Raw genomic sequence first — 27610 nt, 5'->3', positions numbered from 1 at the left:
TTTCCTCCGCTCCTTTCCAGTTTGTGAGGTGACAGGCAGGAGATAGGAGGGAATGCTTGGTGTGCATGCATCCTTCCTGCCTCCGCCCCCGGCACCCCCTCCAGTGCCTCTGTCACGGGCTGGGCCAGCCCCAGCAGGGTGGTTCAAGTCCAAACCTTAATGGCAGAGTCTGAGGGGAGTTCCAAGAGCAAAAGCCAGGTCAAACCGGTGGTCAGAGCACAAGATAACGCCAGGAGTGAGTCCAGAGTCCAAGAGCGAGGTCAGGTGCAATCCAAGGTCATTTACCGGTAGTGTCAGGTCCAAAAGCAGGCACAGGCACGGGCACGGGCACGGGCACGGGCACGGGCACGGGCACGGGCACGGGCACGGGCACGGGCACGGGCACGGGCACGGGCACGGGCACGGGCACGGGCACGGGCAAGGTTCACAGAACACGGAGTGGTTGCAGGCAATAGACACGTTGCTTCCACGCCCGGCAGTTCCTCCAGACTGGCTCTTATAGCCAGGCGTGGTTTTCAGCCAGCTGCTGGGGCTCCATCCTGACACTACTCATCATCACTCTCCAGCAGCTGGCGTTGGCTCAAGAGGCGAGCACTGCGCCGTCTCTCCTGCAGTTCCAGTCTCTGGCGCTGCCTGCGGCGTTCCTTGGGCGTGGGTGAGCCTGGGGGGGTGGAGGCTCTTGGCTGCGCTGCACCTGTAGAAGTCCCTGGCTGAGCTTCCCCTGTGGTGTAGGGGCTAGAGGGTGCTGGTGTCTCAGCTGCTGGCTGCAAGCTCTGATCAGCCAGCAGCTGTTGCTCCTGATTGCTGGCTTCTGCTGAATCAGGGCTAGGGCTGGCTACACAGGGCTCCTCTTCTCCTGAGGAGTCCTGGCTGGCTACACGAGGCTCCTCTCCTCCAGAGGAGACCTCACTCTCAGACTGGGCCATGACAGCCTCTGTGCTCAAGGCAGTTGCCGGACTTGCCTCCATGGACGCGCCGGCCCTGTTGATCTGTTTGCTTGTGGCAGGGAAAATAAACAGAATTCTTGTAGCACCTGGAAGACTAACATTTATATTCTAGAGTAAACTTTTGTGTACTAGAATCCCATAGACTCTATCCCTGAAAACTTATGCTAGGATAATTTGTGAATATTTATAGTACTACAAGACGGAAGTATCCCTTGTGATATTACAACGACCCGCATCCTAGTAATAATGACTCGACATGGAGCATGCAGTGCAGTAATTTGGGACTGCAAATTGCCTTGGGCTTAATAATGCACAAGCTTACATAATGTAGGTGATGCGATTACATTTCACAATCTTAATATCTCTGGGGAAACAATGATCTGTGCAAATTGTTTCATGCGCATAGCTTTCTACTTCTCCAAGTGGTCACAAGTTCCAGGAATAGTTGTTACAGATCATGTGTGAGAGAAAATACAGGAGATCTGGTTGTTTACATCACCGTAGGGGTTTTTCTATTGAAAAGCAAGATATCGATCTGATCAATACATATTGATTACGGGAAAGCAGGAAAGTGTGCAGGTAGCACTATCCAGGAAGGCAGCCCTGGCACTCAAGAAGCACTTCCAAAAGCACAGCCAGTTGCAAAACTCACCAGGAACTTCCAATTTGTTGTTAGGAATAACGCTTCCGGTAATTTTAAACCAAAGAAGTAATTTGTCATAACAGCATTCCAGTTACATTTTGCATGCTTAACATGGAGCATGGCTTCCTCTGTCTATGGCTGTATTGCATCATAAGAACTCCAGCGTTGCTTTTTGCAATCCAGCACCAGGAATTCCAGCCTATTCTTGCTTCCTTGCCGGTTCAACCTGCTTCTATTGTTTATCCGTTCAAAGTCTGCAGGGAGAACTAAGCAGCTTTTCATTCACCTATTTCAAATTCCCCTCCAATAAGGAAGAGCCGATAAAGTTTGGGGCACATTGTTACCAACTGCCACTTGGCGCAGAGAAATTACACTGTGATCAGGCTATTGGGAAAGACATCACGTGGAAAACTCTCCAAGTTATTAACGGAGAGTAACTCCCTCGATTACCCAGCCCGCTTTTCCTGGCATACGTGGAGCATAATTGTGGCAGTTTACTACACACGTTTTTGCAAACAAGTAAACCATAATACTTTTTAAAATCTTGCATATTTATAGAGGACATTTCAAGGAGGGTTCAAAATAATTCCCATACATTGTCACAGTAAACCTTAGAATCCTGTAGAATGGGATAATAGTTGCAGATGTGTACCATGGCAGAGTAGATACAGAAAGTTTAAGGCTATGTAAGATTGAACATGTTTACTCAGAGATAAGGCCCACTGAGTTCAATTAGATACGTGCTGCAGTTCTAAGCATGTTTACTTATATACAAGTCTCACTGAGTTCAATTGAACATTCCCTATTTATTAGATTTTTAAGGCTGCAAGGACTGCAAGATTGCAACTGGCCCTTTTCTGTGGTGCCCTCTCCATTGCAATTTGCCTGATGCAGCCCAGCCTTTTTTAGTGCCAACTGAAAAACTTTTAATTGCCCAGGTATTCTTATTTTTTTTACTTTTGCCATATCTTTTGGCTCTTTGATTTTATTGCCATTGAATACTTCCAGTACTTTTACACTGCTGTTTTATTTTGAATTCACCAATATTAACCTCTGAACAACAAGCCTAATGAGTATTCTTCATTTTAAAAAACCTGGTCCACCTGCAAGCTTCATGGCAGAGCAGGGGCCTGAACAAGGGTCTCCCTAGTAAACGTGCAACACTCTGACTACACTGGATCCTTAGAAAGGGTGCTGAGGACTGCAGCCACAAAAAACAGATAGCTGAGATATCATTCAAAACACACCCTTCCCGAAACACGTGCTGCCAGCCGCTGTGCTACATCAGTTCTTTGTTAATATTGTGCGAGAATCCCAAAACTCCCCAAGAAATAGGGAAGTGTTTTCTAGTCTCTCTTCTTTCCTCTTGAAAAGGAATTCTTGTCAGTTTGATTTGTCAGCTTAGGAGACAGTGCGCAGGAGGGGAGGTGGGGGACTGTGACCTTTAGGAGCAACCCGCTTAAGTTTCACCTTTTCATCACTGTCCAGCAACGGATTGGCTGAAACCATAGAAACAAGCCATTGATGTTGTGCAATTCAACCAAAGTGACTGCGATTTCATAGCAAAGCATCGTGGGCCCCAGATGAAGAAACTTTATCCAAAGGTAATTGGATGTGACATGGTCAGGGAGTTGCACCCAGCCCCCAACATATACATGCCAACAAAAGAGACAAGGAAAACAGTTCCTCATTGGAATTTTGTAGCATTATTAGCCTAACAAAATTGTAAGAGTACCTGCTGCACACAGGGTTTTCCTGTACCCCACAGAAGTAACTTGATCAGCTATTCCAGACCTTAGACAACAATAGTCAATGGGCTTTCCTGAATGAAATGTGGTATTTCATTTTAGGAGCCAAAAAAGAGAAACTATCTTTTTAACCCAAGGAGACTGAAATCCTGGCGTTATTAAAGTCATCAACAATTTGCCATGAAGTCAGGATTTCATTTCACTGTGTTAACACATAAATCATTCTTTAAAACTGTGACTAAAACAGAGCTGAACCATGAAAAAAAAAAGTGTTAAGATGTAACATAACGGAAGCTGGTTTAGCAGAGTGGCTACCAGAATGTGCTGCGGTCTGGAAGGTTTCTACGTCCTCACTCAGCTCGGTTATAAAATTTGCTAGGAAGCCTTTACCTACCCATCCCCCGCCACAGCCCTTGATCTGTAAAATGGGGATAATACTAACTTTGTTACACCACTGTTAAAATTTTACTTTGTACTTTGAATTCTGACAGCATGCTTTTTTTAAAAACAAAAGAAGTTCTCTTACCTTTCATAGAATTCTAAATCTGGAAAATACCTGTGGACCAGGTAGCCTAATGCCCCTTTTAAAGGTAGGACTTTCTATAAAGAGAAGAAACCCTTGCCTCCCTTGGCACTACTCAGAATAAGAGGTGTGGCATGCCTTCAAATTATCTGCTCAAAACCCTTCCACAGTTTTACCCCCAATTCCTCCTCAGCTCCAGCCACTTGCTATGGCAAACGTTTGTGGGAGGACCGAGCATTCTGAACCCAACACAAACCCAGAATCAATGTTCACATTTCCAATTATTTTTTCACCTCTTTTTTGTTGTTTAGGGCCATGTTAAGGACATTCTGGTTAGCATAAACCTTCCCTGAATTTTCCCTCTAGATGTGATAAGGCATAAATGCAATATGCCATCAACACTCTCTCACTTTGTAGAAATGGGAAGCTCAAATTCACAGTATTAAATATCAGGTTGTAAAGACAGACCTGCGCTTTCTTACATTTCTGATAATCTACTCCCAAAGTTCCCATTCCAGGTCTGTTGAGAAAGGATGGTTTTGAAGATAATCCATTAAACATTGATGGTCAGGGATCCGTTTTCAACTCGGAAACAGGCAATCTCCTTGCACCAGTACTTGGAAGCACAGCTACTATGCAGCAGAGCATGTACAAGCCATGTCCCTGGAAAACACAACAGAAGGCCCATGGCACCTTAGACTAACATTTATTGCAGTACGTGCTTTTGTGAGACAGAGCTCACTTCTTCAAATGCAATGAGAGGAAAGAAACTTTAACCTCATTTTTATAAAAAAATTACAGAAAGGGAGGGGTAAAATGAGGTTAAAAAGTGGTTGCTGGAGAACTCCTGGAATTACAAGTGATCTCCATGCTGCAGATATCACTTCCCTTGGAGAAAATGGCTGCTTCAGAGGGTGGGCTCTATGGAATTATACCCTGATGAAGCACATTAAACCAGTCATATATGCAAAATCAAGATTTATTTATTGTTCATATATATTTATTGTTATGATTTTAAGACATAGGATATTGATGGGAGAACTGTTTTAAGAAACATGGCTATTTATTGCACAATAGCACTAACTTGATTCACTTTTGTACTAGTTTAGATTTATATTTTGAGAGATTCCCTGTAGAGTGATTTGCTGCTGTTGGGACCGTTTGCAATAAGCTTCAGATATTGATCGTCTACATGTGCTTAGCTTCAGCAGTGCTATAGCTTTGACTGTTCCTGGATCGGTAAGAAAATGGTTGACCTGAACTCATCTGTAAACTTCTTAAGACCAATGTAGGCATGTCATGAGTCTTCATGGGAAGCAAAAAGACCTAAGGAGAGGGCTAAATGTGGACCAAATAGCAGGTGGATTCTGGAGAAATACAAAATACTGCTGGTCCCACATGATATTTCCAGGGAAGGTTGCTTCTGCCTTCAGAAAAGATGCTGCAATGCAAAGATGCTTTCTGTAGAAAACCCTGCGGGAATACTTCTAGCTTTTGCACCAGAATTCCACTCTAGTAAAAGAACCAGCCATGAGGGAACAACATGTGCTCCTTACTTCCCCATATGGTACTAAGTCCAAAGGTGCACGGGGTGAAGAGTTTCATTTGGCATTTCCTCACCAACCCTCCTTCCTGTTTAGGTTTTAAATATTGTTTTATATAAATGCATTTTTCAAGTTGATTTTAATGTCTTTTTAAAGGTTTCCCACCTTGAGGGTCTTAACTGGGTGGAAAGGTGGCATAAAAATGTTTTAAATAAATAAATACTAGGTTTTGTTTCCTTTAGAGTACAGCATTTTATGGTGTGTTTTTAGTATCTATCTTATTTACAAATGCTTAAGCCCAGAACAGAGAAAGCAAAGGGACTCCAGAATAAACAATGTCCATCTTCATTAGGTCTCCAAAGACAGCAACTGCACCTCAGGAAAACTTGTTTCGGCCAAGCCCAGTGGAAAATTCTCAGCTCTCCGACTCTCTCTGGCAGCCTTCAACTTAAAAATTGGGAGCAGAGTGTCTATCTGTCTCTCTGTTCCTTCCCAGACTGTAACTGGAGAGATGCCCACGCTGCCTTAAAGCCCTTTTGTTATGACCCTGCTGATCATACATCACATTTGTAAGGTGAAGCTGTAGAGACTGGCTGTCTCAACTAACTCAAGTGAGCCTAACTTGTTCCAGTACAGAACCTTCCTGGCCAAGAGGCATGCCCATCGACTTCTGATTAGAAATACCCTATTTTGACAAAGCCTATTTTAACAGAGGTCCACTGTATTGCACTAATGGCTTTACTTCAAAAAACATGTGGAAGAAACTGCCTTCTGAAGTAGCCACCATTCTGGCAATAAATGTATATGGAGAGCCAGTGTAGTATAGTGGTTAGAGTGATGGACTATGAACTGGAGAAGCAGGTTCAAATTTCCATTCAGCCACTGAAGCTTCCTGGGCATAACCTTGGGCCAGTCAAACACTCTTGGTCTACCCTGCAGAATTGTTGTGAGGGGAAGAGAATGATGCAAGTCACTTTAGGTCCCTGTTTGAGAGAAAAGTGGTGTATAGAGGAATAAATAAATATTGAATTCCATAGTCCTCACAGAACAACAACTTTTGTTATAACAAAAACAGTGTGTGCTTATATATGGCTCCTCCAGACAGATTGGTGCCCCACTCAGAGCAGTCAACAGTGGTGTTATCATCCCCACAATACAGCTGGGGAATCGGGGCTGAGAGGAGCAGTTTAACCAAGGCCTCCTGCTGAGCTTATGGCACTACTGGGATTCAAACCAGCAGAGTGCTGATTCACTGCCCTACCACTGCTACAGTAGCCCCACTGACCTGTGAGCACTGCCCCTTCTTGCCCTCCAGGTTGTCTGGGCTAACCAGTGGCTGTCCAAGTCTCCACCTCGCACATGCAACCCACTTGGTCCTCCTTCAGAGGGGCTTTTGCCCCTTCTCTCTTCTACCCACTGCCACCACTTGGCCTTTGGTGGAATTGCCCACGAGGAAGGCCAAAGCTCCTTGCTTCTCTGTGCAGGCTTGTAACTCAGAGCCCTCCCTTGTGCCCAGGCTCCTGCTACTTAGCACCAGGAACTGTTTGTTGCACTAGTGCACCATTGGGGGATTAGCAAATTGTTCTAAGAATCATACAATATCGTAATTTTCACTAGAGCATACAGACAAAACTATAAACCAGATATTAGAATCTTCACACAGCCAGAAATTGACTTTCAGTTACCATTCCCCTGTGGCGCAGAGTGGTAAGCTGCAGTACTGCAGTCCAAGCTCATGACCTGAGTTCAATCCTGGCGGAAGCTGGGTTCAGATAGCCAGCTCAAGGTTGACGCATCCTTCCATCCTTTTGAGGTTGGTAAAATGAGTACCCAGTTTCCTGGGGGTAAAAGTGTAGATGACTGGGAAAGGCAACGGCAAACCACCCCATAAAAAGTCTGCCAAGAAAACGTCGTGATGCGACGTCCCCCCATGGGTTAGCAATGACTCGGTGCTTGTACAGGGGACTACCTTTACCTACCATTCCAGTATCTCTTGACTTTCTACAACAGGACCTCAGTGGGCCATGTCACTACCCAGCACTGGTCCCCGTGCTGCTATCCACTCATAACCATAGGGCATTTTCATGTCCTTTGTTTCTCCGATCTTCTCCCCTGCAACAGAGTATTCCTCAAGACAGACAGGTTGAGCCATACTAACCAGATCACAAAGTTACTCTTCTCCCTTTCAGCGGGTGATGGAATAGAAAAAGAGAAGGTGTACATTAACCCAAATTAATCTTCGATCACAACTCTCATTTATTTCTAAGGGAGTTGCACTGACAAAGGTTCTGGGGAATTGTATCCAGAATCTGTCATTGCCAAGCTACTAACTGTGTAAGGCTTACTTTACAAAACAGGCACACACAGTGTTTACATAGTGAAACAACTGTGCAGCTTTCAGAGGGGAAAAACATACACGCAGCAGTGGTCCATGTGTCAGTACACTTGCAATGGATGCTACAGTCACCCAAGGGCCACTTAGTAGGGGGAGAAGGAGGATCAACAGTCAGATCAGGTTCATAGACGACTGCACTGCAGTAACAGCCTTGATATGCCTACAAAGATGCCATCACTGGCATCTACAGGCAGAGGCGTTGATCTCCTCCTCAGTCTCTACTAAGCATTAAAAAATATAACAGGTTGTGGAAGGGCATTTCTGCTAGCAGCAGGAGAACCAGCCAATTTCCCCTGTCTGCTTCAGACCCTACCTCATGGCTGATGCTTTTTAAGGGGGTCCTCCAACCTGAACCCACCAGCAAATTTCAGGGGCTTGGGGAAACTGCAGTGGAAGGGAATAGGAGGGAAAATTTTATTCCATAAGCAGAGTTCTGTTCATGATATTTTGGGATCTGTTCATGATATTGTGGGATCTAGCACACTGGAAGAGTTTGTTTGTCCTTGAGAGAGACAAGGCATTTGACATGAAACAGCCAAAATTATTACAATGATCTAGCTTTTAAAACTCTCTAAATACTCAAACAAAATATCTTTTTGCAACAGCTTCAGATTTCACTGATGTTTAAAGGAGAGTGACAGATCTAAAATATTATTTCCATCTGCTGTTATTTAAAATCACTCCTACAGATAAAATGCTAGGAGAAGCAAATACTTTAATATATTAATCTCACCTGAAATTGTATTAGTCAATGTCATTACAAGACAAAACATTTAATGCTAAACAATAAAAAAGAACAAAATAACTATGGTATTACATCTGGCATAAATAATAATGAAACATATTATGAACAAGAATGACCAGTACTGTCACTTCTAATTGCTTACAGGGGATGGACCGTGAACAAAGCACTGTGGAAAGCTATTCTTCACTCAGCCATGCTCCAGCTGATCAGCACAGACCAGAAGTTGGCTGGAGGAACACTGCCTGAACCTGCCCATATAATTGATGTGGGAGTCCGTTCTTCCTAACAGCCGCCATTTACATGAGCAGAAGGGGAAATTCACTCGTGGATACCTTCACTCCCCCACCCCTTGATGGACTGGGAAGCCCAGCTTCTGCTAATGGACCGTTCAATCCTCCCTTCGGAGCCAGGAGGACACAAAGGTGTAGGGTGCTCACAGGTGCTCACATTCTTCCTGGCAGAATGATGCAGCAAACTGTTTTGCATAATAAGCCCCTCCTTCTGCATCTGCTGACTAACAGTGCAGTTCTAAGCAGAGTTGCATCCTTCTAAGCTCATTGACTTCAGTGGCTTTAGAAGGCTGTAACTCTACTTAGGTTTGTGCTATAAAGCATGAAGAAGTTGCCAGCAAGCTAGGCTTTGATTGATTGATTGATTGATTGATTGATTGATTGATTGATTGATTGATCTCCTAAAAGGCATTATGGAGCAAGGGCTGGAAAGAATGACAACCGGCTTGTGCCAAAACAAGTCCCCTTACTAAGGCCCCCTTTTGCCAAGGATCCTGTTCGATGCCTCACCCTCCTCTTTTTAAATCACCCCCATATATACACAGCACTAATTATTTCCACTTATAAACAATAATTGCAGAATGTTAAAATACCAGGTTTCTGCTATCACCCCTCGACAAGACGAAACCTACAATGTTAAGATACAAAGCTACCCATGCAATCCCAGCACACGCAAAGGCTTTCCTATTGTTGGCAGTTTCACATTTGGCACACGCACAGAGCTCCATCTGCCACCCGCAAGGGAAGCTCCAGGCGCAATGCAAGCAGCCCATGTGCTTTTAGGACTGATGCTGCTACAAGAACCATGAGAAACAAGTTCACTTACTCGGAAAAAATAAAATAAAAATTACTCTTACTGAAAAAACAGTAATAAACAGTGCAGTCCTAAGCAGAGTTAAATCCTTCTAAGCCCATTGACTTCAAGGGTGAAACTCTGCTTAGGACTGCCCTATATACACTAATCTTTCAAAAAAGATACGCTGCTTTGGAAAGGCTTAATTTACAAAGATGACACAAAACAGCAGCAGTAGTAGTGTTGGAATTAATTGCTTTCTTTAAAAAAATGGTTTGATTCTCCATGTAGAATGTTACTATTGTCTAGATTTTTAGGCAAGATTATTAAAACAGTAACCTTATCATCAAGCTCCCAAGTTCTAGCTAAGCAATAAAAGAGTACAAAACACATAATGTTCTACCAAAGTAAATACAAATACCCCTGAGCTCAGATCTTGCAATTAGGCCAATTAACCTTGGCAGGAGTACACTGTGAAGGCTAGACAGAAATAAACTTATACTCCAATCTAGTACACAGTGCCTTAGATTCAAGTCTTCAGTTTCAAAGGAACTTGCTTCCAAATGTGTACTTTGGAAAGCTTTAATCTAAAATTAGTTTATGTCCAAAAATTGCGTATCAGATGTACTTTCTCTGCAACCTGTTTAGGCCCTTTGAAATTACTAAGATTTGCTTTGTACAATCCGCAATCAACATGGACACCCCACAAAATGGGAAGCTGTTTGAATGAAGCTAGTTTTTGCAAACTATCTCCCTTTCAGCATAAATCCAGAAAGACAGAGAAAGCAGGAGCCACAACTGATGTTTCAAGCTTCAGTCTGGCATGAACAGGTAAGATCTTGAAAAACCTTGTGGCAGAGCCATGGCACCAGAGGGCCAATCAACACAATGGAGGACTCTTACTTTGTTTACAGGCAACTAGTGAAATTTTCAACCTACATCAACGCAAAACAAGGAAATTCTGAGCACACTGCTCCCATGTGCTGGACTTAACTCTGCTGGGTAAAAGTTTTTTTGGGCTGAGCAGATCTCCCGTACAAGCTGTAGCTGGTATTGATTGCATGTTCCTGTCTCTGGGAATTAAAGAGAGACTCAGTATCCTGCTTGTTTACAGACCCCCACCCCCACCCCCCAGCTCCCCCATAAGCACCCTTTCTGAGTTGGCAGAGCTGCTAGCAGACATGGAGTTGGAGACACCTGGACTTATTGTTCTGGGAGACTTCAACATCCATGCCGAGTGTTCCAAGACTGGCCTGGCTCAGGAATTTATAGCTTCCATGAACCCGGGGCCTCTCTCGAATAGTGTCAGGCCTTACACATAGATTCAGGCTAGAGCATGGGACCGAGACAGCACTAGTAGTGCTAGCGGATGATCTCTGTCTGAACACAAAGGCCATGCCTCCTTATTGCTCCTCCTGGATCTGTATGCAGCCTTTGACACAGCAGACCATACCATCCTGTTGAGGCGTTTAGAAACAGAAGTGGGCATTAAAGGATGTGCCCCCGGACGGGTTTAAATGGTTTCTCATGGAACGGACTCAAAGGGTTGCTGTCAGAGATCAGCTATCTCCAAAATGGGAACTATCTTTTGGGGTCCCACAGGGCGCAATCTTATAACAGCAGCAGTTTTTGGCTTATATACCGTCCTTCAGGACAACTTAACGCCCAATCAAGTATGTTATTATCATCCCCACAACAATAATCACCCTGTGAGGTAGGTGGGGCTGAGAGAGCTCCTAGAAGCTGTGACTGATCCAAGGTCACCCAGCTGTCTTCAAGTGGCGGAGTGGGGAATCAAAACCGGCTCTCCAGATTAGAGTCCCACGCTCTTAATCATTACACCAAACTGGCTCTTATCTCCCATGCTATTCAACCTCTACGTAAAACCTTTAGAACTCATTCGCAGCTATGGAGCAGGATGTTATCAATATGCAGATGACACCCAACTGTATATCTAGCTATCCAGGTTCCTGCAGTAGAAATCTTAGATTGCTGCCTGACAGCCGTGGTGAAATGGCTGGAAAATAACAAATTGAAATTGAACCCAGACATAGAAGTGATGCTTGCTGGGAAGGCAAAGATCTTGAAAGACATTGTACTTCCCGCTTTCATTGGAGTTCATCTGACCCTTGCAGACTCGGTTAAGAGCCTAGGGGTTATATTGGATCCAGCACTACTACTAGAAAAACAAGTTTAAGGCAGCCACAAAAAATGCTTACTACACTCTCACTCTAGCCTGGAAGATGGCTTCTTACCTTGACATGGCCCACCTGGATTCATGCTATGGCAATATCAAAAACTGACTATTATAATGTACTATACATTAATCTCCCATCTAAGTTAACTAGGAGGCTCCAATTGGTGCAAAATGCTGCGGCTCGACTGTTAGGAGCGAGAAGCATGAACATCTCTCCCATCCAAATCACTCCACTGGCTACCTATCAGTTCCTATGTTCAATTCAAGGTATTGGTTATGATATACAAAGCTCTTCATGGCCTTGGCCCAGCATACCTACGGGACCACCTCCCTCCCTATGTCCCTCCACTGCAGCTTCGTTCATCTGAATAGGGTCTCTTGTAAGTGCGAGCCTGCACACAGGCGAAATCAGCAGCAGCCCACACACGGGCTTTCTCTGTGGTGGCTAGGGGTGTGCGATTTGGGATTCGGGTAAAGTACCCGAATAAGACCTGTTTCACAATGATTCGGGATTTCTGAATCAGGCCCAGCATGCTGAGCCCGATTTGGAAACCCCAAATCAAAGCTTCCCAAAGTGATTCGTATCACTTCGGGAAGCTTCGGATCAAGGGGTTTAAATGCCCCTTTCCATACTGCTGCGAAGCAGCACGGAAAGGGGCATTTAAACCCGCAGATCAGCTGTTTGAAGGGGAGATCCCCGCCAAGCAGCTGATCCTGCCAGTGGGGGTTTAAACGCCCCTTTCCGTGCCACTGCGAAGCAGCACAGAAAGGGGCACTTAAACCCACGGATCAGCTGTTTTGTGGGGAGATCCCCGCCAAGTAGCTGATCCTGCCAGAGGGGGTTTAAACGCCTCTTTCCATGCTACTGCGAAGCAGCGCAGAAATGGGCATTTAAACCCACAGATCAGCTGTTTGGCAGGGAGATCCCCACCAAGCAGCTGACCCTGCTGGTGGGAGTTTAAATGCCCCTTTCAGTGTTGCTGCCCTGCAGGTGCCAGCTCCAGGCTTCCCCGCCACCCGGCTGGCTTCTGCAGCAGCAAAGGAGGTGGTGCGATCCCCACAGGAGCCGGCTCCAGGCTTCCCCGTCGCCCAGCTGGCTGCTGCAGTGGTGGTGGTGGTGGTGGTGCAGGCCCTGCAGAGCCAGCTCTGAGCTTCCCCACCACCCAGCTGATCGGCCTCCCCCTCCCCTCCCGCCAGGTAAGTGGGGTGGGTGAGTTTGCCCCAGGGGGTGTAGGGGGGTTTCTCCCCCTCACTTCAGTATGCTCCAAATCTTTATGGAGCATACCAAAGTGAGCTACATATCAGAATCCCAAAGTGGCTTGCCGTTTCGGGATTCTGGTAATTCCTGATTTTTTAACACAATTTTTTTGGGCCTGCACACCCCCAGTGGTGGCCCCTACCATGTGGAACAGCCTGCCTGAGAAGGTCAGGAGAGCCCTCACTCTCCTGGCTTTCCACAAACGATGCAAAACCAAATTATTCAAAAAGGTTTTTTACTCAAATAGGAGGGAAGTATTGTAGGGAGGGGGTCTCAGATGCTTTGCTAATGAGTTAGGGACCACAGACTTCACCACTATGTTGCCTTGCATATTATCTGTTGCTCTGAATATAGACTCCAATATACTACCTGTACTTCATGTTATCTAATGTCAGTCCTAGAATTGATTATGTTCTGTTTCAGCAGTTCTTCAACTCTGTATTGGATCCTGGCTAATGCTATTTTTTTTGTAAAATCCTATGACATTGTTTATGGAAATGTCCTTGACACTGTATGGAAATATCCTTGATAGTGTATGGAAATGTCCTTGATACTGATTGTACTACTCTCATTCTATGTAATCCGCCTTTAGTCTTAGTGAGAAAGGCAGACCATAAATGACATAAAATAAAAATAAAAATTAGAAGTAGACCCTCTTCGTATGCGGCTGCCCCATACTAAGGTCAGGTGCACTGGAATGTAATCCAATCCTGCTGCCACGTGCTCCACTCCAGGTTGCCTTTCCTTATTTATTTATTTAAAATACTTACATCCCATCTTTCTACAATGCCAGAGGCAGGTTAGTATAGAATTACTCTCTGGAAAGCAACAGCCAAGTCCACACTCTAAGCAATCTGGAGGAGAGCCCTTTATTTGCCAGCCCTTGCCTACAGGCAGCACTTCCTCACCTTTAAACTGTCAGACTCTTTCATTTTTCATTGCTGTACAGCGCCTAGAGATTTGATGTGTTTTCAGTTCTTTATTTATCTCTCCCCCTCTATTCAGTGAAGCTTTTTCTTCTCTTGTTCGGCCATTATATATCCTAGTCTTGAGTTCTTCATTTTAAAAAAACCCTCATATTCACACCAAATCAATCTGACGTCTTAACCAGATCATATGCAACCATTTCCCCCAAGGAATGTGTCTGTGATATTTTCCATCTTCTTTCCCATAAGACAGGAGCCACCAACAGACGGCCAGACATCAGCTTGGAATATCATTATGGCAGAAGGAAAACATAACAAGTTGCTTCCTTGTCCATCTGGTGCCTTTTTTCTAAAAACAACAAAACCTTTTCATTTCAGAGGCGGATTCTTAGCCACGTTGCAAACTGTTTTAACTTCTGCATGAATTTATTATCATTTAGCTGCTCTCTAAGTTTCTCGAGGAATGTTGCTTCTTTCCAGATCCCTTTATTTCTTTTCACAGCCTTCAGTTCAGCTTGTAGTAGCCTCTTGTGAAGCTTCCAGTAGATCTGAGATTCATGAGTCAGCCCTTCCACCCGAGCAGTCCTGCCAAGCCCTTGTCTCAGGATTTCTTCATTCAGACAGATGCTCGAAAACCTACCCTGTTCAGAAAGGAGCATTTTTACATGAACACTGAAAAAAGCAACAACAAAAAAGCAGTAAGATTTAGAAACATTTAAATAGACAGAGATGGAAGAAATACTAAGTTGTCCCTCTGTCTTTAACTTACCTTATTTACTACCACAAGGCAATCAAGTATTGAATCCTTCCTTCCAAGAAGCTGGAACCACATCATTTGGGAGGGTTTTAACTCTTCTTTTAACCAGATTGTACCATCTGGTGTCAGCTGCACACCAGCAAGCCTGACCAGCAATAAACCATCTGTATGCCCTAAGACACAGAAAACAACGTCTGTTTTTTTAATTACTGTATTATTACAGACATTTTATTAACTTTATGTATCTAAAAAGATGCACAACAACTGGGTATCTCCTAGGATCTCCAACCTCATGACTGTCAGCACCATGGCGCTCACTGACACCTTTCCTGGTGCCCACCAAGTGGGCAGGGCCAGGTGGGGTTTTTGCCCAGCAAGGCTTCTGATTCACTACTGGCAATTTGATTGATTTTTTTAAAATGTTGCTTTGGCAGCAGGTGCCACCACGGCACATGGATCATCACTGTGCGGCATCCATTCTGTGGCTGGTTCTGCCTCATAGGCAGCCATTTTCTAGCTGTGCCTGCCAAGTTGTATCAGGATTCCAAAGGTGTCCACAGGCTCAAAAAGACTGGGGCTTTATGCTAGGTTTACACAGAAGATTTCAAAACTTTAGTCAATCCCACTGAACATTTTTCTTCAGCCTGCTGAAGCCAACTACTTGGCAAGTCATGGCGTTATTAGCCCTATGTGGAAGTTAAGATGGAAACATAAGGGAGGGAACAGGACAGGAACACTTCTTTTGAGTGGTGAGAATACCACTTGTGTGGGCAACATGCAGGCATGCTCATCCCCCCCCCACCTAATCTCTTTCCCTCTCTCTCACACACACACGCACGTGCAAAAGCATACACACAGACTCATTGCAAAGTGTTCCTCTGCTATCAATATGAGAAGCAGAAACAGACATTCCCTCTGAAGCTTAATTCAGTTTTCAAATGGGGTCTGGGATCCCGAAGAAGTGAAACAGAAACTTCATGGCTATTTTGTAGTTCACTATTTAAAAAGGCATGTTATAGACCTTTAATGTGTAACTGACAAAAGTGTAACACCCATACACATCTAGTTTTTAACCTTAAGTACATTGTGAAAATCAACTGCAAGAAGCAATTACTGAGATGACATTATTTCCATAGCATGTTACACAGGGTTTGAAAAAAGAATACATAAGATAGCTGTGAATTTCCTGCATTGTGCAGGGGGCTGGACTAGCTGACCCTTGGGGCACTCATTTCCAGCTCTATGTTTCTATGTAAGCACAGACACACACAAAACCCTGTAGTATGTGAGGCAGACATCATTTAGAAGGTATACATCCTATATGACCCCTGAAGGATGGGACTGCTAACTTTTGAGGAAGGGAAAAGGAGTAGTTGTTCCTGTAAGCTGTTCCTTTACAATTTGGTATTTCAAATTTGCCCACTCATAACTTGGTCCTTACTGGCTCAACTATCCCTTTCATCCTACTTACATCTCCTCTGCAGTGATGAAATTATCGGAATGACAATGGGAATATGTTCAATTTCTAATCCTTGCTCAGTTATCTGGTGTAATCGTCCCCGCAGTTTAACATTCTTCTCTATAAATTCTATTGGTATTTCCAGAGCATTTGTGAATTTGGTTGTCTAGTCACAGAAAAGGGAAAGAGACAAGAAACAAATTACAAAAAATAAGTGCAGAATGTTGTAGCAGAACTGTAACTCTTGGGACGGGCTACATGTTTAAAATAAATAAAACAATGTTCCCAGACTACAGAGCACAAACCCCCTTCCTTTATCTTATTTAATTCTTCTATTTCCCACACTATGTAGAGAAAATCTGTGTTGTCACCAAATGTCCACTCAACAGGGAACCATTCATGCACACGGGTGTGGCTAAGAGGCGGAGTTTCTGCTCTGCTGGCAGAAGATACCAGGTTCCATCCTCAGCATCTCCCATTAAAAGGATCGTGTATGAGTGATATGGAAGACTTCTGCCTGAGACTTCCAGACAGTCAATGCCAGTCAGAACAGACAAGACTGACCTTGATAGACCAATGGCCTAAGGCAGTTTTATCTGTTTTCATGGCTCTAATAACAATACAACTTTGTGGTACATGCCTGCAACTTAAAATTGTTAAGAGCAAACTTTTCAAAATGTGAAGTACCTCTCTCTATATTACTGTGCCTCAAGGGCAGACAACTTCTAGCACATAAGTCAATAAAGGCATATGTGACTATTTTGCTTGCCCGCCAGGGCTGGATCTCCACCCAGGCGACTGAGGCATTCATAGCACTGCAGGGCACAGAGATGCAGGAGAAGGGAACAAGCATGGCTTATGCCCATCAATGCCTCCGAGATCTGCAGTTGCCAGCTGAGTTTAAGGCGAATCCCTAAGACGCTTGCAGCAGCACTGAGGCTTGGCTTCCTCCAAGCATGTCTGGCCAAGCTCCGAAGCACACACTCATGCACTCTGGAGCTCTTCCTTGTCGCTTCAGGAATGACATCATTCCCGGCACAACAAGGAAGGGAAGGCCCCCACGGGGAGATGATTTGATTTGAAGGCCTCTGCATGAAAGGGTGTAGAGGGCTTCCCTTCCTTGTCATGCTGGGAATGACATGATTCCCAGTGCAACAAGGAAGAGCTCTGGAGTGTGCGCAAGACTAAGTCCCCCTCATGATTTCTCCATTCTCTGGGTTGGGATCTAGGGGGCCTGGCAACCCAAGGGGAGTGTGCTATGGAAACTCAACTTTAAACCTGCAATATGTAGAAAAGGAAGAGAAAATTAGTGGAACTGGACAAGTAAGTGGAACTTCCCATCATATTTCCCCTCAGCTACATATCATACCTGGCTTGTACTACTGGGAAGTCAAAGCCATGATGATTTAACTTCTTTATCAAACCTTCACTCCTGTTGCTCAGCAAAGTCTTTTCATAGAAATGCAAGACCTTGCAAACAGCAAGTCTGAAGGTCCTGTAAATAAGGAGAATAAAACAGGTCTGGGAACTGTGCTCAATCTGGTATTTCAAGGACTAACCAACTGGCATTTTTGTAAACTCTTATGAAAATACTCAAACAATGTTTGCAGCAGCAGTTATTTAAGCATCCGTTCAAATTAAGCATGTTCAGATATCCAACATCTGTGGGGTTGATGCCTCTCTTCTAGGGAAGCACTTGGCACTGTACATAAAACAAATCAATAGGCCCTCACTGTCTAAGTAACAGGAGATACACTAGGGAAGGTTAATGGTGGGAAATGGTAAAAGGGTGAGATACAGAAAGTTTTTAATCAGGCAGGTAAATACACCAATGGAAGGAACCAGGTACATTGCAGGAAATAAAGGTTTCAATAGCAGAAAGAGTGAGATAGGACAGAATTCAGGCACCCTCCTCCAAAATAAACCTCTCTGAGTATGTGAGCCACATTTTTACACCAGAATCACCCTGTAGCTTTATTTATTATTTGCTTCATTTATATGCCGTCTATCTCCCCAATGGGGACCCAGAGTGGCTTATTCTCCTCTCCTCCACTTTTTTATCGCAACATCCCTGTGAAGTAGGTTGGACTGAGAATCTGCAACTGGCCCAAGGTCACCCAGCGAGCTTCCATGGCATAGCAGGGAACCAAACCTGAGTCTTCCAGATCCCAGCCCGTCTCTGTAGCTACTACACCACACTAGTTTCACCCCATGCCAAGCTGCTTCTGAAGGAATACTCAGGACTCAAGCATAAGGGAGAGAAAGTTTGTACTTCACCAGAGCCCCGTCCGCAAGCCATTATCATGACAGGGGCCACTTGCACTACTTCACAAATAAAATAGATCCAAGTGGAACAGGTTTGGGAAAGAACATACTGAGCACAGGGGAAGTCTGGAAAAAGGACTGTTACAGCATGATGTCGTGGGTGGAAGCTCCAAAAAAGAGTGCTCCAGTTTAGAAGCCAAGGGGGAGAAAAACCTCTATGAGGACACAGCCCCCTGTGCTGTGCCCCAGTCAAACGGGAAGCCCCAAGGACTTCTGTTTACCAAGCCAAACTGCACTAGAGTCCTGAGCATGGAACATCCAATGACTTCTCTAGTTAAGTTCCCTTGCAGCCAACTAGGCAGCAGTTGCAAATTCAGACATCTGGGGGTATTTTTTTAGTCAAACTCTTATTTAGGTTTTTAAAATGTACATAGGAAAAAGTAAAGTGGGGGAAGGCCTGTGATCACTGCAAACAAATGAGAAATCATTTCAAGCTATTTCAACAATAAGGAGGAGGAATGCGCCCTCAAATCATAGCTGACTTATGGCGACCCCTGGTGGGTTTTCATGGCAAGAGACTAACAGAGGTGGTTTGCCACTGCCTGCCTCAGCAACCCTGGTCTTTGTTGGAGGTCTCCCATCCAATTACTAACCAAGGCCGACTCTGCTTAGCTTCTGAGATCTGATGAGATCAGGGTATTCCAGCAATAATTTGATTATTAATCAAAGAACTAGGAGAGCCCTTGTCACAGGATGGGAGAAGAAAGCATATTAATAGCGGCAGAGGTAGGACATGCATACAATGTTTTCACAAAACAGTAATTCTCACACTGAGGTGAGAGGCTCATCAAAACAATGGTTTCCTAACTGCGGCCAGCTAATTCTGTTTGGGTGGGGACAACCGTATGCAACTATGCTTTATACTTGACTCTGCAGAATTGTTTTGATTACTCAGGCAGACTGGCCCTTCATGGCCAGATGACCTATAAAGTGGGGTCTTGAAAATGCAAGCAGTATCACTAATTATCAGGATTGCTATTAATAGTGTCAAAGAGTATTAATTAAGTTCAGGAAATTAAATTCCTACACACTTATTTAAACAGGAAGGTATTACACTTTTGTCTAAAAACATGACAATCGGCTTTGGATGTCCTCTTTGCAAATGAGTTTCCAAAATGCATGAGCTGCTAGAGAAAAGGCCCCGTTGCATATTTCAGCCGGTCTTACCTGCCTAGCACAACACATCTGGACAAAGCTCAACATCTAAGCAGTTGGGCACATATATATTTCAGCTGACTCTGAGTGGAAAGACAAAGCTGTGAATAGTTTTTAGGACTGATTTTGGTTTACTCAGATCAGTGGGTTTTTACATTTCAGCTCATCTCAAGCTCTAGAAATTGGGCAGAATGGAAATCTAAATAAATAATGATTCTGCTTGCTGCGGCACCCAGGTAAACACATGCTCTATTTTATCTAAAGTTAAGAAAGATAGCAATTAAGCTGGTTATTATTACACTTATTTGTACTACACACAGAACATAGCTTGATAAAGACTATTAAACCCAATTCATAACTTACCAGTTTCACACTCTTTGCAAGTAAAATTACTCCAGCTATTGCCATTCCTGTGCTGATATTCTGAAGAAAAAAAGAGTTCACAATTTATTTCCAACACATTGCTCTCATTTCATTAAAAACAACAACAACAAAAGGGAAGCTCCCGGAAAAGACACGTGGAATACAACCCGGAGAGCAATGCAAATAATTATATATGAAAATATTTATATAAATAAAGTGCAAAAGTGCAAAAGTGTGCAACACAGTTTACAGAATTTTCACTCAAATAAAGTGGTCCGCAAAGAGCAATCACAAATTCATATATATACACAATCAAGGGTGGAGAGTGCGCAATCAGGGGAAAGGCAGTCCATGTGTCTAGAAGTGGAATTAATAAGACAAAACTGTTGCACACTTTTGCACTTTTGCACTTTAATTATATAAATATTTTCATATATAATTATTTGCATTGCTCTCCGGTTTGTATTCCACTCATTTCATTAAAGCCTATGTATGCATTTGTTATAAAGGATAAGCCAAAATTACAGCAAATATTTCATAACTGGGTTATAAATTATAGTTAGTATGTGATCAGAACGGAGATGTGAAAATTTCAAAAAGTTTGAAGACATTGAAAAAACTATCCCTCCCTGTTTTGTTTTGAAAAAAGGAACTTCCAGGGAAAATTGAAATACATGCCATTTTTACTTTATTACAATCCTGAACTTTTTTTCTGATTTAGCAGCATATGCATCACATATAATGAAATTGGACTCTAAGGCTTATTTGTGGATTGTAAAAGAATTTTTGAGAAGTAGGAAAAAATGGAAGTTGAAATTAGAAAACAATTTTTGTAGTAAACAAAAGAAAGTATGTGGACAAAGGGATTGAGTCCAGTGGCACCTTAGAGTTCAACAAGATGGTCAGGGTATAAGCTTTCGAGAGTCAAAGCTCCCTTCTTCAGATTTTGTTTTGGCTCTTGAAAGCTGATACCCTGACAATCTTATTGTTCTCTAAGGTGCCACTGGACTCAAATCCTGCTGTTCCACTGCAGACCAGCAGGGCTATCTACCTGAAACTATGTGAACAAAAACAGGCTCATACATTCACAATACAACTGCCAGCATATCTAGATATAAAACTGAGAACACTGAACTTTTATAATGAATGATCAAACACATTATAGCATATTAATTCTATCCAACATTATACAGTTAAAAATAAACACGTTCTTAAAAATATATCAATATATCTAATTCTCAAGATGGCCAAATTTGTCGATACTTAAGTCCAGAGGGTAGACCCATAAACAGACAAGACACATCTTTCAACAAACCTGAAAAAATGCTCCAGGTTTGCAGAAAAATCTGTCATCTAAAAAAATACATGGGGGGGGCCTAACCCCCTCCCCTCAAATAATAGAAGTATCTTTAAGAAATGAATACCCTTGGCAGCCATTGAAAGGCCACCACAGTTGCTAATTGAAGCCTTGGTTTCTGGCCATAAAAGACAAAGCAAGGAGGCAGGCCCTTTCCAGGGTTGTTTTGGCTTTTGAGGGACAGCCACTCCCACCAGCTACCACCAGACAACTTGCTACTACACAACTTCCATGTCTCATCCAGGACTGGCTTTTTGCTGCTGTTCAACATCAGCCACCCCATGAAAGCCGTTGTGGTGTAGTGGTTAGAGTTTAAGACTAGGACATGGGAGACCCAGGTTCAAATCTCCACTTTGCAGTGTCCTTGGGCTAGTCACATAATCTCAGCCTAACCTACCTCACGGGGTTGTTGTAAGAATAAAATGAAAGCCACTTTGGGTCACTGTTGTGGCTAACAGTGGGATATAAATGAAGTAAATGAAATATAGCTGAGGACAGGAAACAGATAAAAAAAAGAATTGGTTGCTAAGTGGGAAGGAGAGAGAGAAGAAAAGTGAAGATATGGGGGTTGCCAAGAAAAGGGAAAGAGAAAATACTGTGGGAAGGGAAATATAGGGGAATATGATATACTCCTTTCAAGTCCTTGCAGGTATCCCACTGCGCAATTTGGCCCGCCCTGGTGGCTGGCACCCCCCAACTGGGTCATAGTTTTCCCAATTAGAAATTGCCCAGGGGAGGGAAAGAGGGAAAGCTGAAGCTATGAACAGATAAAAATAGATGGGTAGGAAAGACAGGAGGAAGCAGGAAAATGAGAGAGGCTATGGGACAGCCAGTTTGGTGTAGTGGTTAAGAACAGCAGAATCCGGAGCAGCGGATTTGACTCCCCACTCCTCCACTTGAAACCAGCTGGGTGGCCTTGGGTCAGTTACAGCTTCTCAGAGCTCTCTCAGCCCCACCCACCTCACAGGGTGATAATAACAACACACTTTGTAAACCACTCTGAGTAGGCATCAAGTTGTTCTGAAGGGCAGTATAAAAACCAAATGTTGTCATTATTATTATGGGGGCTTTCAGGACTGAGAAAGAAAAAAGAGTGGGGGAGAGAAAATGAGACGCCTCATGCAAGTCCTTCTGGAGACGCCTCATGCAAGTCCCCCACTTATCATTTAACAATAAGTTGATTGTCTTACATTAAATTCTTCACACTACATGTTTTGAATAAAACCTTCTTAAAAAGTTTTATACTCACTTCAAAAAAGAAATAATTTCATAGAATTTTTTATCACTGCTCACATTTCCTAATTTCTGTATCTTATAAATTTAAAATGTATTCAGAAAGGCAGTTCTCCCTTCCCTAAACATTGCCATTCTTTCCCTCCAGTCTGTCACATAACTAAGCCAGAGTTTTTTTTTAACATACTTCAATTCATCCAGATGAAACATGGCTTTACTAAAAATTTTACAATGAATTTAGTAAATGAAAACCACAAGACTGTAATAGGTCAAATACCAAGTGATTTAACCAGGGGTCATTTCATAGAAAAAGAGATGGAGGAACTCATTAGTATAACTTATTAGCATATGCCATACCCCCTGCCATCACCTATCCTGGCTGTTTTGGACCCAATCCTGGCCATTCAGGGCTGAAATTGGGCCCAAAATGGCAAAAAGGGGCTGAAAATGGCCAAAAAGGGGCCCAAAATGGTCAGGATCAGGCTGCTGCTGAGTGGGAGAGTGATCCACAACCCGTCATAGGCCCAATCCTGGCCGTTTCGGGACCAATCCTGGCTGTTTTGGGACTGAATTGGGCCCAAAATGGCCAAGATTCGCTGCTGCCAGACAGGGGAGTGTTCCCCCACCTGGCAGTGGCCAGATCAGAGCCATTTTGGACCTAATCTGGGACAAAACCGCCCAATCCAGGCCAAAACAAGCCCCAAATGGCCGAAATTTAGGTGGGCATGTGACCTCTTTTGAGAACTGCCGGAACTGCGTTCCTGCGCAGTCCCCCTCAAAATGAGCCCTGGATTTAACCAATCTCAGAAACAAGAGATAACTTAGTCAAAATACAAGCAGAAGCTGTCTAGTTAACAGATTGGTTTTTTCCGAAATTTCCTCTTTCAAGATAGGAGCTTTAAAAAAAATCAATGCTGTTTGTGTAAAACAAAAACACTAAAGTGCATGATACTGTAAATTTCATGTAATGAATTTCCTTTCAAGAGTCCTTTATTCCAGTTGATTTTCAACCATAAAACCTTTGAAAAAAATCTTCAGCCGCCAGCTCCTCATTCCTGTGTATGTCGTTCCCCACTGACTTATTATACAAGTACGTATAGAACTGAAGGTTTAAATTCTATGTATATGTAATAACAATATGGTATTATGTACCTTGCTATTAGGTGAACTTGATAACAGCCCATCTTGTTTTTGCAGCCCATCTTATTTCTGAAAACGCTAATATTTAGGAAGTGACTGAGTTGTTATATTGTAAAGAAGAAAAAAATATGCTTGCCCAACTGAAGAATTGTTTTTTACAAGTTTGTATTTTAAAACCCCACAGTACACCATTTGACTCTGTGAAACAAAACCTTCCTTCCTTCAGTCAATGCATCCTTCATTAATGACTGAAGCATACAACATATGTGAAGACAGGCACAAGGGAAAGCCAGCCTGCCTCAATATATATATACTATGCTGGATTACTTAATGCAGGGCTGGTCACTATTTAGAATATTGCCCCCTAAACTTGCCACCATCACCTATTTTAAAAAGGTAAAGCTAAATATTTATACTCTGTTTTTCTTCCCAATGGGGTTCCCAATGCGGTCATAAGGTTGCCAACTTTGGGTTGGTACATTCCTGGAGATTCGGGGAGTGGAGACTGGGGTTTGGGGGAGGATCTCAGCTGGATATAATGCTGTAGAATCCACCCTCCAAAGCTGCCATTTTCTGGAGATGGGTTGTAATTTTGGAAGATCAGGCCCCGTCTGGAGGCTGTCAAGGTCACTTCTGGAATAATGTAACTAAAGAAGCAAGCGCCTCTGGGCTCGTCTAGAGTGCCTATCCAGGAAGCTTCCGTGCCAATGAAGCCTCGGCATTAAGACTGCTGCCATCTCACCCTAACCCGTAGTAACATGCATTCCCTCCCCTAATGGTGAGGAAAGCGCGCCAAGCCGTCCGGTCAGGCCCGGACCAGCTCCCTCCTCTGAACCATCCCCGCGACATACCCGGATGAGGGAGAGATGCGCGTCCGCCCATTCGGAGAGGCGCGCGATATAATTTCTCGGCTGTCCGCCTTCTTGCCCCGCCATGGCCGAAACGCAGCCGCGACCCGTCTTTCTCCGTCCGGTGTTTATATCTCAGCCAGGCCACAGCGCCACTTACTGGCCATTTGAGGGAGTTACGTTGCAGCGGAGTCGACTTAGAGCTTTTTCTGAGGGAAAAGTGGGGCGGGCTGTGCTCTTCCTTCTTCTTAAAGAACTGAGATTTCAAATCGGGGGGGGGTGTTTTTACATCTGTGTGGCTTCAGACCCCGGCACAAAAGGAACTCTGTGTATGCTCAAGGGCACTCACCATTTTAAATATCCCATAGCCAAGCCCTTCTATTGAGTTTAGCTACCAGACTGATTTTGAGCGTTATTCACAACAGCTTGTGATAGGGTTGCCAGCCTCCAGGTAGTGGCTGGAGATCTCCCGGAATTATAACTGGTCTCCAGGCCACAGAGATCAGCTCACCTGGCGAAAATGGCTACTTTGGGGGGGGGGGTGGACTTTATGGAATTATGCCATGCCAAGGTCCTTTTCCTCTCCAAACCCCACTTTCTCCAGGTTTCTCATCCCAGATCTCCAGGAATTTCCCAACTTGGAGCTGGCAACCCTAGCTTGTGAGCCACCATGGTCTAAACAATAAGTGACCATCACAGAAACATGCAAAATATTTTCAAAATAATTATGTCCCCAAATATCAGTTTTCCGCAAGCAAGCCAGTCACTCTGGAGACGTACGACTGATTGTGGACTGGAGGCAAGTTCAACATCAATTTAAATAATCTTAAATAGCTGGCCCTCATGTTTCAGTAATTAACTGTGTGCTTTGAAAAAGGAAAAATCACACCATTGTGGTGTCATTTAGCGTCCGTTACTCATAGAAAGGCTATCATGATATTGCTATGTTAAGTTTTTTTTATTTGATAAACAGACTGTTAACACAGATCAAAAAGAGTCCAGTAGCACCTTTAAGACTAACCAATTTTATTGTAGCATAAGCTTTCGAGAATCAAGTTCTCTTCGTCAGATGCATGATACAGAAACTGGTCAAATATTCTCCTCCCTCCTCTTCTATATTTGAAGACTACCACAGACTAACACGGCTAACTCCTCTGCATCTATGACCATGTTAACACAGAAACCTAAATATGCCAAAAAATTGAAACCAGTTAAATGCCCTACCCAAAACAGCAGCATAAATAAACTAAAAGCAGTAATAGACTGACACGCTAGAAGTGTTACTTAAAAGCTGTAACACACAGGACAGAGTTAGATCCTCATATCTGAAAGACAGTAAAAATTAGGCCAGGAGACCATGTCCCCCCCCCCAAAATTAGGGCACTATCGGTGGATACAGTCTTCTTTCTATGGTATCCACTCACCAAACCTCTGAAGCTATTCAGACAAGCCTCTTATGATTATAAGTGCCAGGTAGTTTTATATAGGAAAGAGCTGTCACTTAGATACTCTGTTGCTATACGATTCAGGATATAATTGGTTAAAACCAGTAACTGTGAATCATGCAAGTGAAGATCTCCCCCCCCCACCCCACACACTATTTTTTTTAATTTTTATTGTTAACAAGAAAAGGGGAGAGTGAGGAAAAAACACAAAAAGAACTCATTAAAAAGTTTCAAAAACTCACAAATAAAAAACTTAATTAACCTTATCATTCCATGACATTATAAATGAAGTCCATCTTTTAGTAAACTTTACAACCTTTTGATTTTGTACTTTCATATGTTGTTTTAGTCATATTCTCATAAACCAATCATTACTATTATGGACTGGAGAGGGTTTCCAACAAGACACGATATATTGTCTTGCAGCAATTAACAAGCTTATGATATGCAGGTGCCCTATTTTTATCATAATAAAGCAACCAGGGAATCAAACAATAGATCAGGATCCATTGATTATAAACTATATAAAAAGATTTGGTGCTCAAAAGGTTCTATTTTGGAACAACTCCAAAGAATATTTAATGATTTGTCTGACCTGCATGTTAAAGCCAACATAAATTCTGGTATCCAGGGTAAATACGAGAAACTGCAGGGAGTCAGATACATCGTTTTCACAAAGCTTTCTCTTAGGTCAGTTGAAATATGTGTTCAATATATACGTGTCCATATGCATGTTTAAAGATCTTTAGTTAATCCTAAAGATAACATTTTATTCCAATTGTAATTTTATTTACGATTTGATTACTGTCATCAATAATTTATGGAACCCTGAAATACAGCTCTTAAAGGAACCACTACTTCTCACCACTTTGTGCTCTGTTTTTGCTCTAACTTCTTTATATTTCCTTAACAACTTAGATATCACCTATCTAGTTTGTAGAAGCTGGAAAAAAGGAGGTTTTAAGCCATTCATTAGATGAATTATCTCCTCTTCAAATATTTCACCTGTCTCAAAAGATCCCTTATAAAGATTACCTCTCTGCCAAGGTATAGTAGTGTCCTTATATAAAGGTTAGTCATTTGCCAGTAAAAATTTTAAAATATAAAAGTTTATCCACAGCAAGAGTCCTTTAATTACCTGGCCACTTGACATTTCCAAACACCAGGCACTTGATGTTACCAATCAGATAGGTGCATCCTTCAGGTCTAGAACCATGACCAAGATAAAAATATATTGCTTAGAAAGGCATATAGTCCCACCCACCACAGATCAGATATATTTCCTCCATCGTGCATTGAAACCACCAACTAACAGCATTTCTATTTTATCTGGACTAATTTTGCTTATTAGCACTCATTCAACTTTTTTCTTATACCATGCACCATGTTTAGGACATTCTGAATTATACTTGGGTTAGATGAGAAGGAGCAGTAGAATTGGATGTCATTGCTCTACTGATGTCACTTTACCCCAGATCCACAGGCAACATCTCCCAGTGGTTTCATATATACATTCAAT

General features: G+C 43.1%; 1 protein-coding gene across 2 annotated transcripts; it reads right to left on the bottom strand.

The window, feature by feature from the left end:
• Nucleotides 1-4446: 4446 nt before the first annotated feature.
• C6H3orf33 (chromosome 6 C3orf33 homolog) lies at nucleotides 4447-24747 on the bottom strand. 2 transcript variants are annotated; one of them, XR_008597328.1, is made up of 6 exons: nucleotides 24650-24747; nucleotides 20069-20128; nucleotides 16238-16391; nucleotides 14779-14939; nucleotides 13992-14650; nucleotides 4447-4524 (listed from the first exon to the last, which is right to left on the bottom strand). XR_008597328.1 is itself a non-coding variant. In XM_054983457.1 (5 exons), exons 1-5 carry the CDS (start codon nucleotides 24731-24733, stop codon nucleotides 14384-14386), a joined length of 726 nt encoding a protein of 241 aa, XP_054839432.1. In that variant the 5' UTR covers nucleotides 24734-24747; the 3' UTR covers nucleotides 13785-14383. The 2 variants fall into 2 exon arrangements, 1 of the variants encoding a protein (XP_054839432.1); XM_054983457.1 differs by lacking the exon at nucleotides 4447-4524 and having other exon boundaries at nucleotides 13785-14650.
• Between the last annotated feature and the right edge of the window lie 2863 nt (nucleotides 24748-27610).

Source organism: Eublepharis macularius, chromosome 6 (genome assembly GCF_028583425.1).
Source record: "Eublepharis macularius isolate TG4126 chromosome 6, MPM_Emac_v1.0, whole genome shotgun sequence".
NCBI classification, from domain to species: domain Eukaryota; kingdom Metazoa; phylum Chordata; class Lepidosauria; order Squamata; family Eublepharidae; genus Eublepharis; species Eublepharis macularius.
Note: the sequence above shows the minus strand (reverse complement) of the source record. Positions and strands in the feature narration are given on the sequence as shown.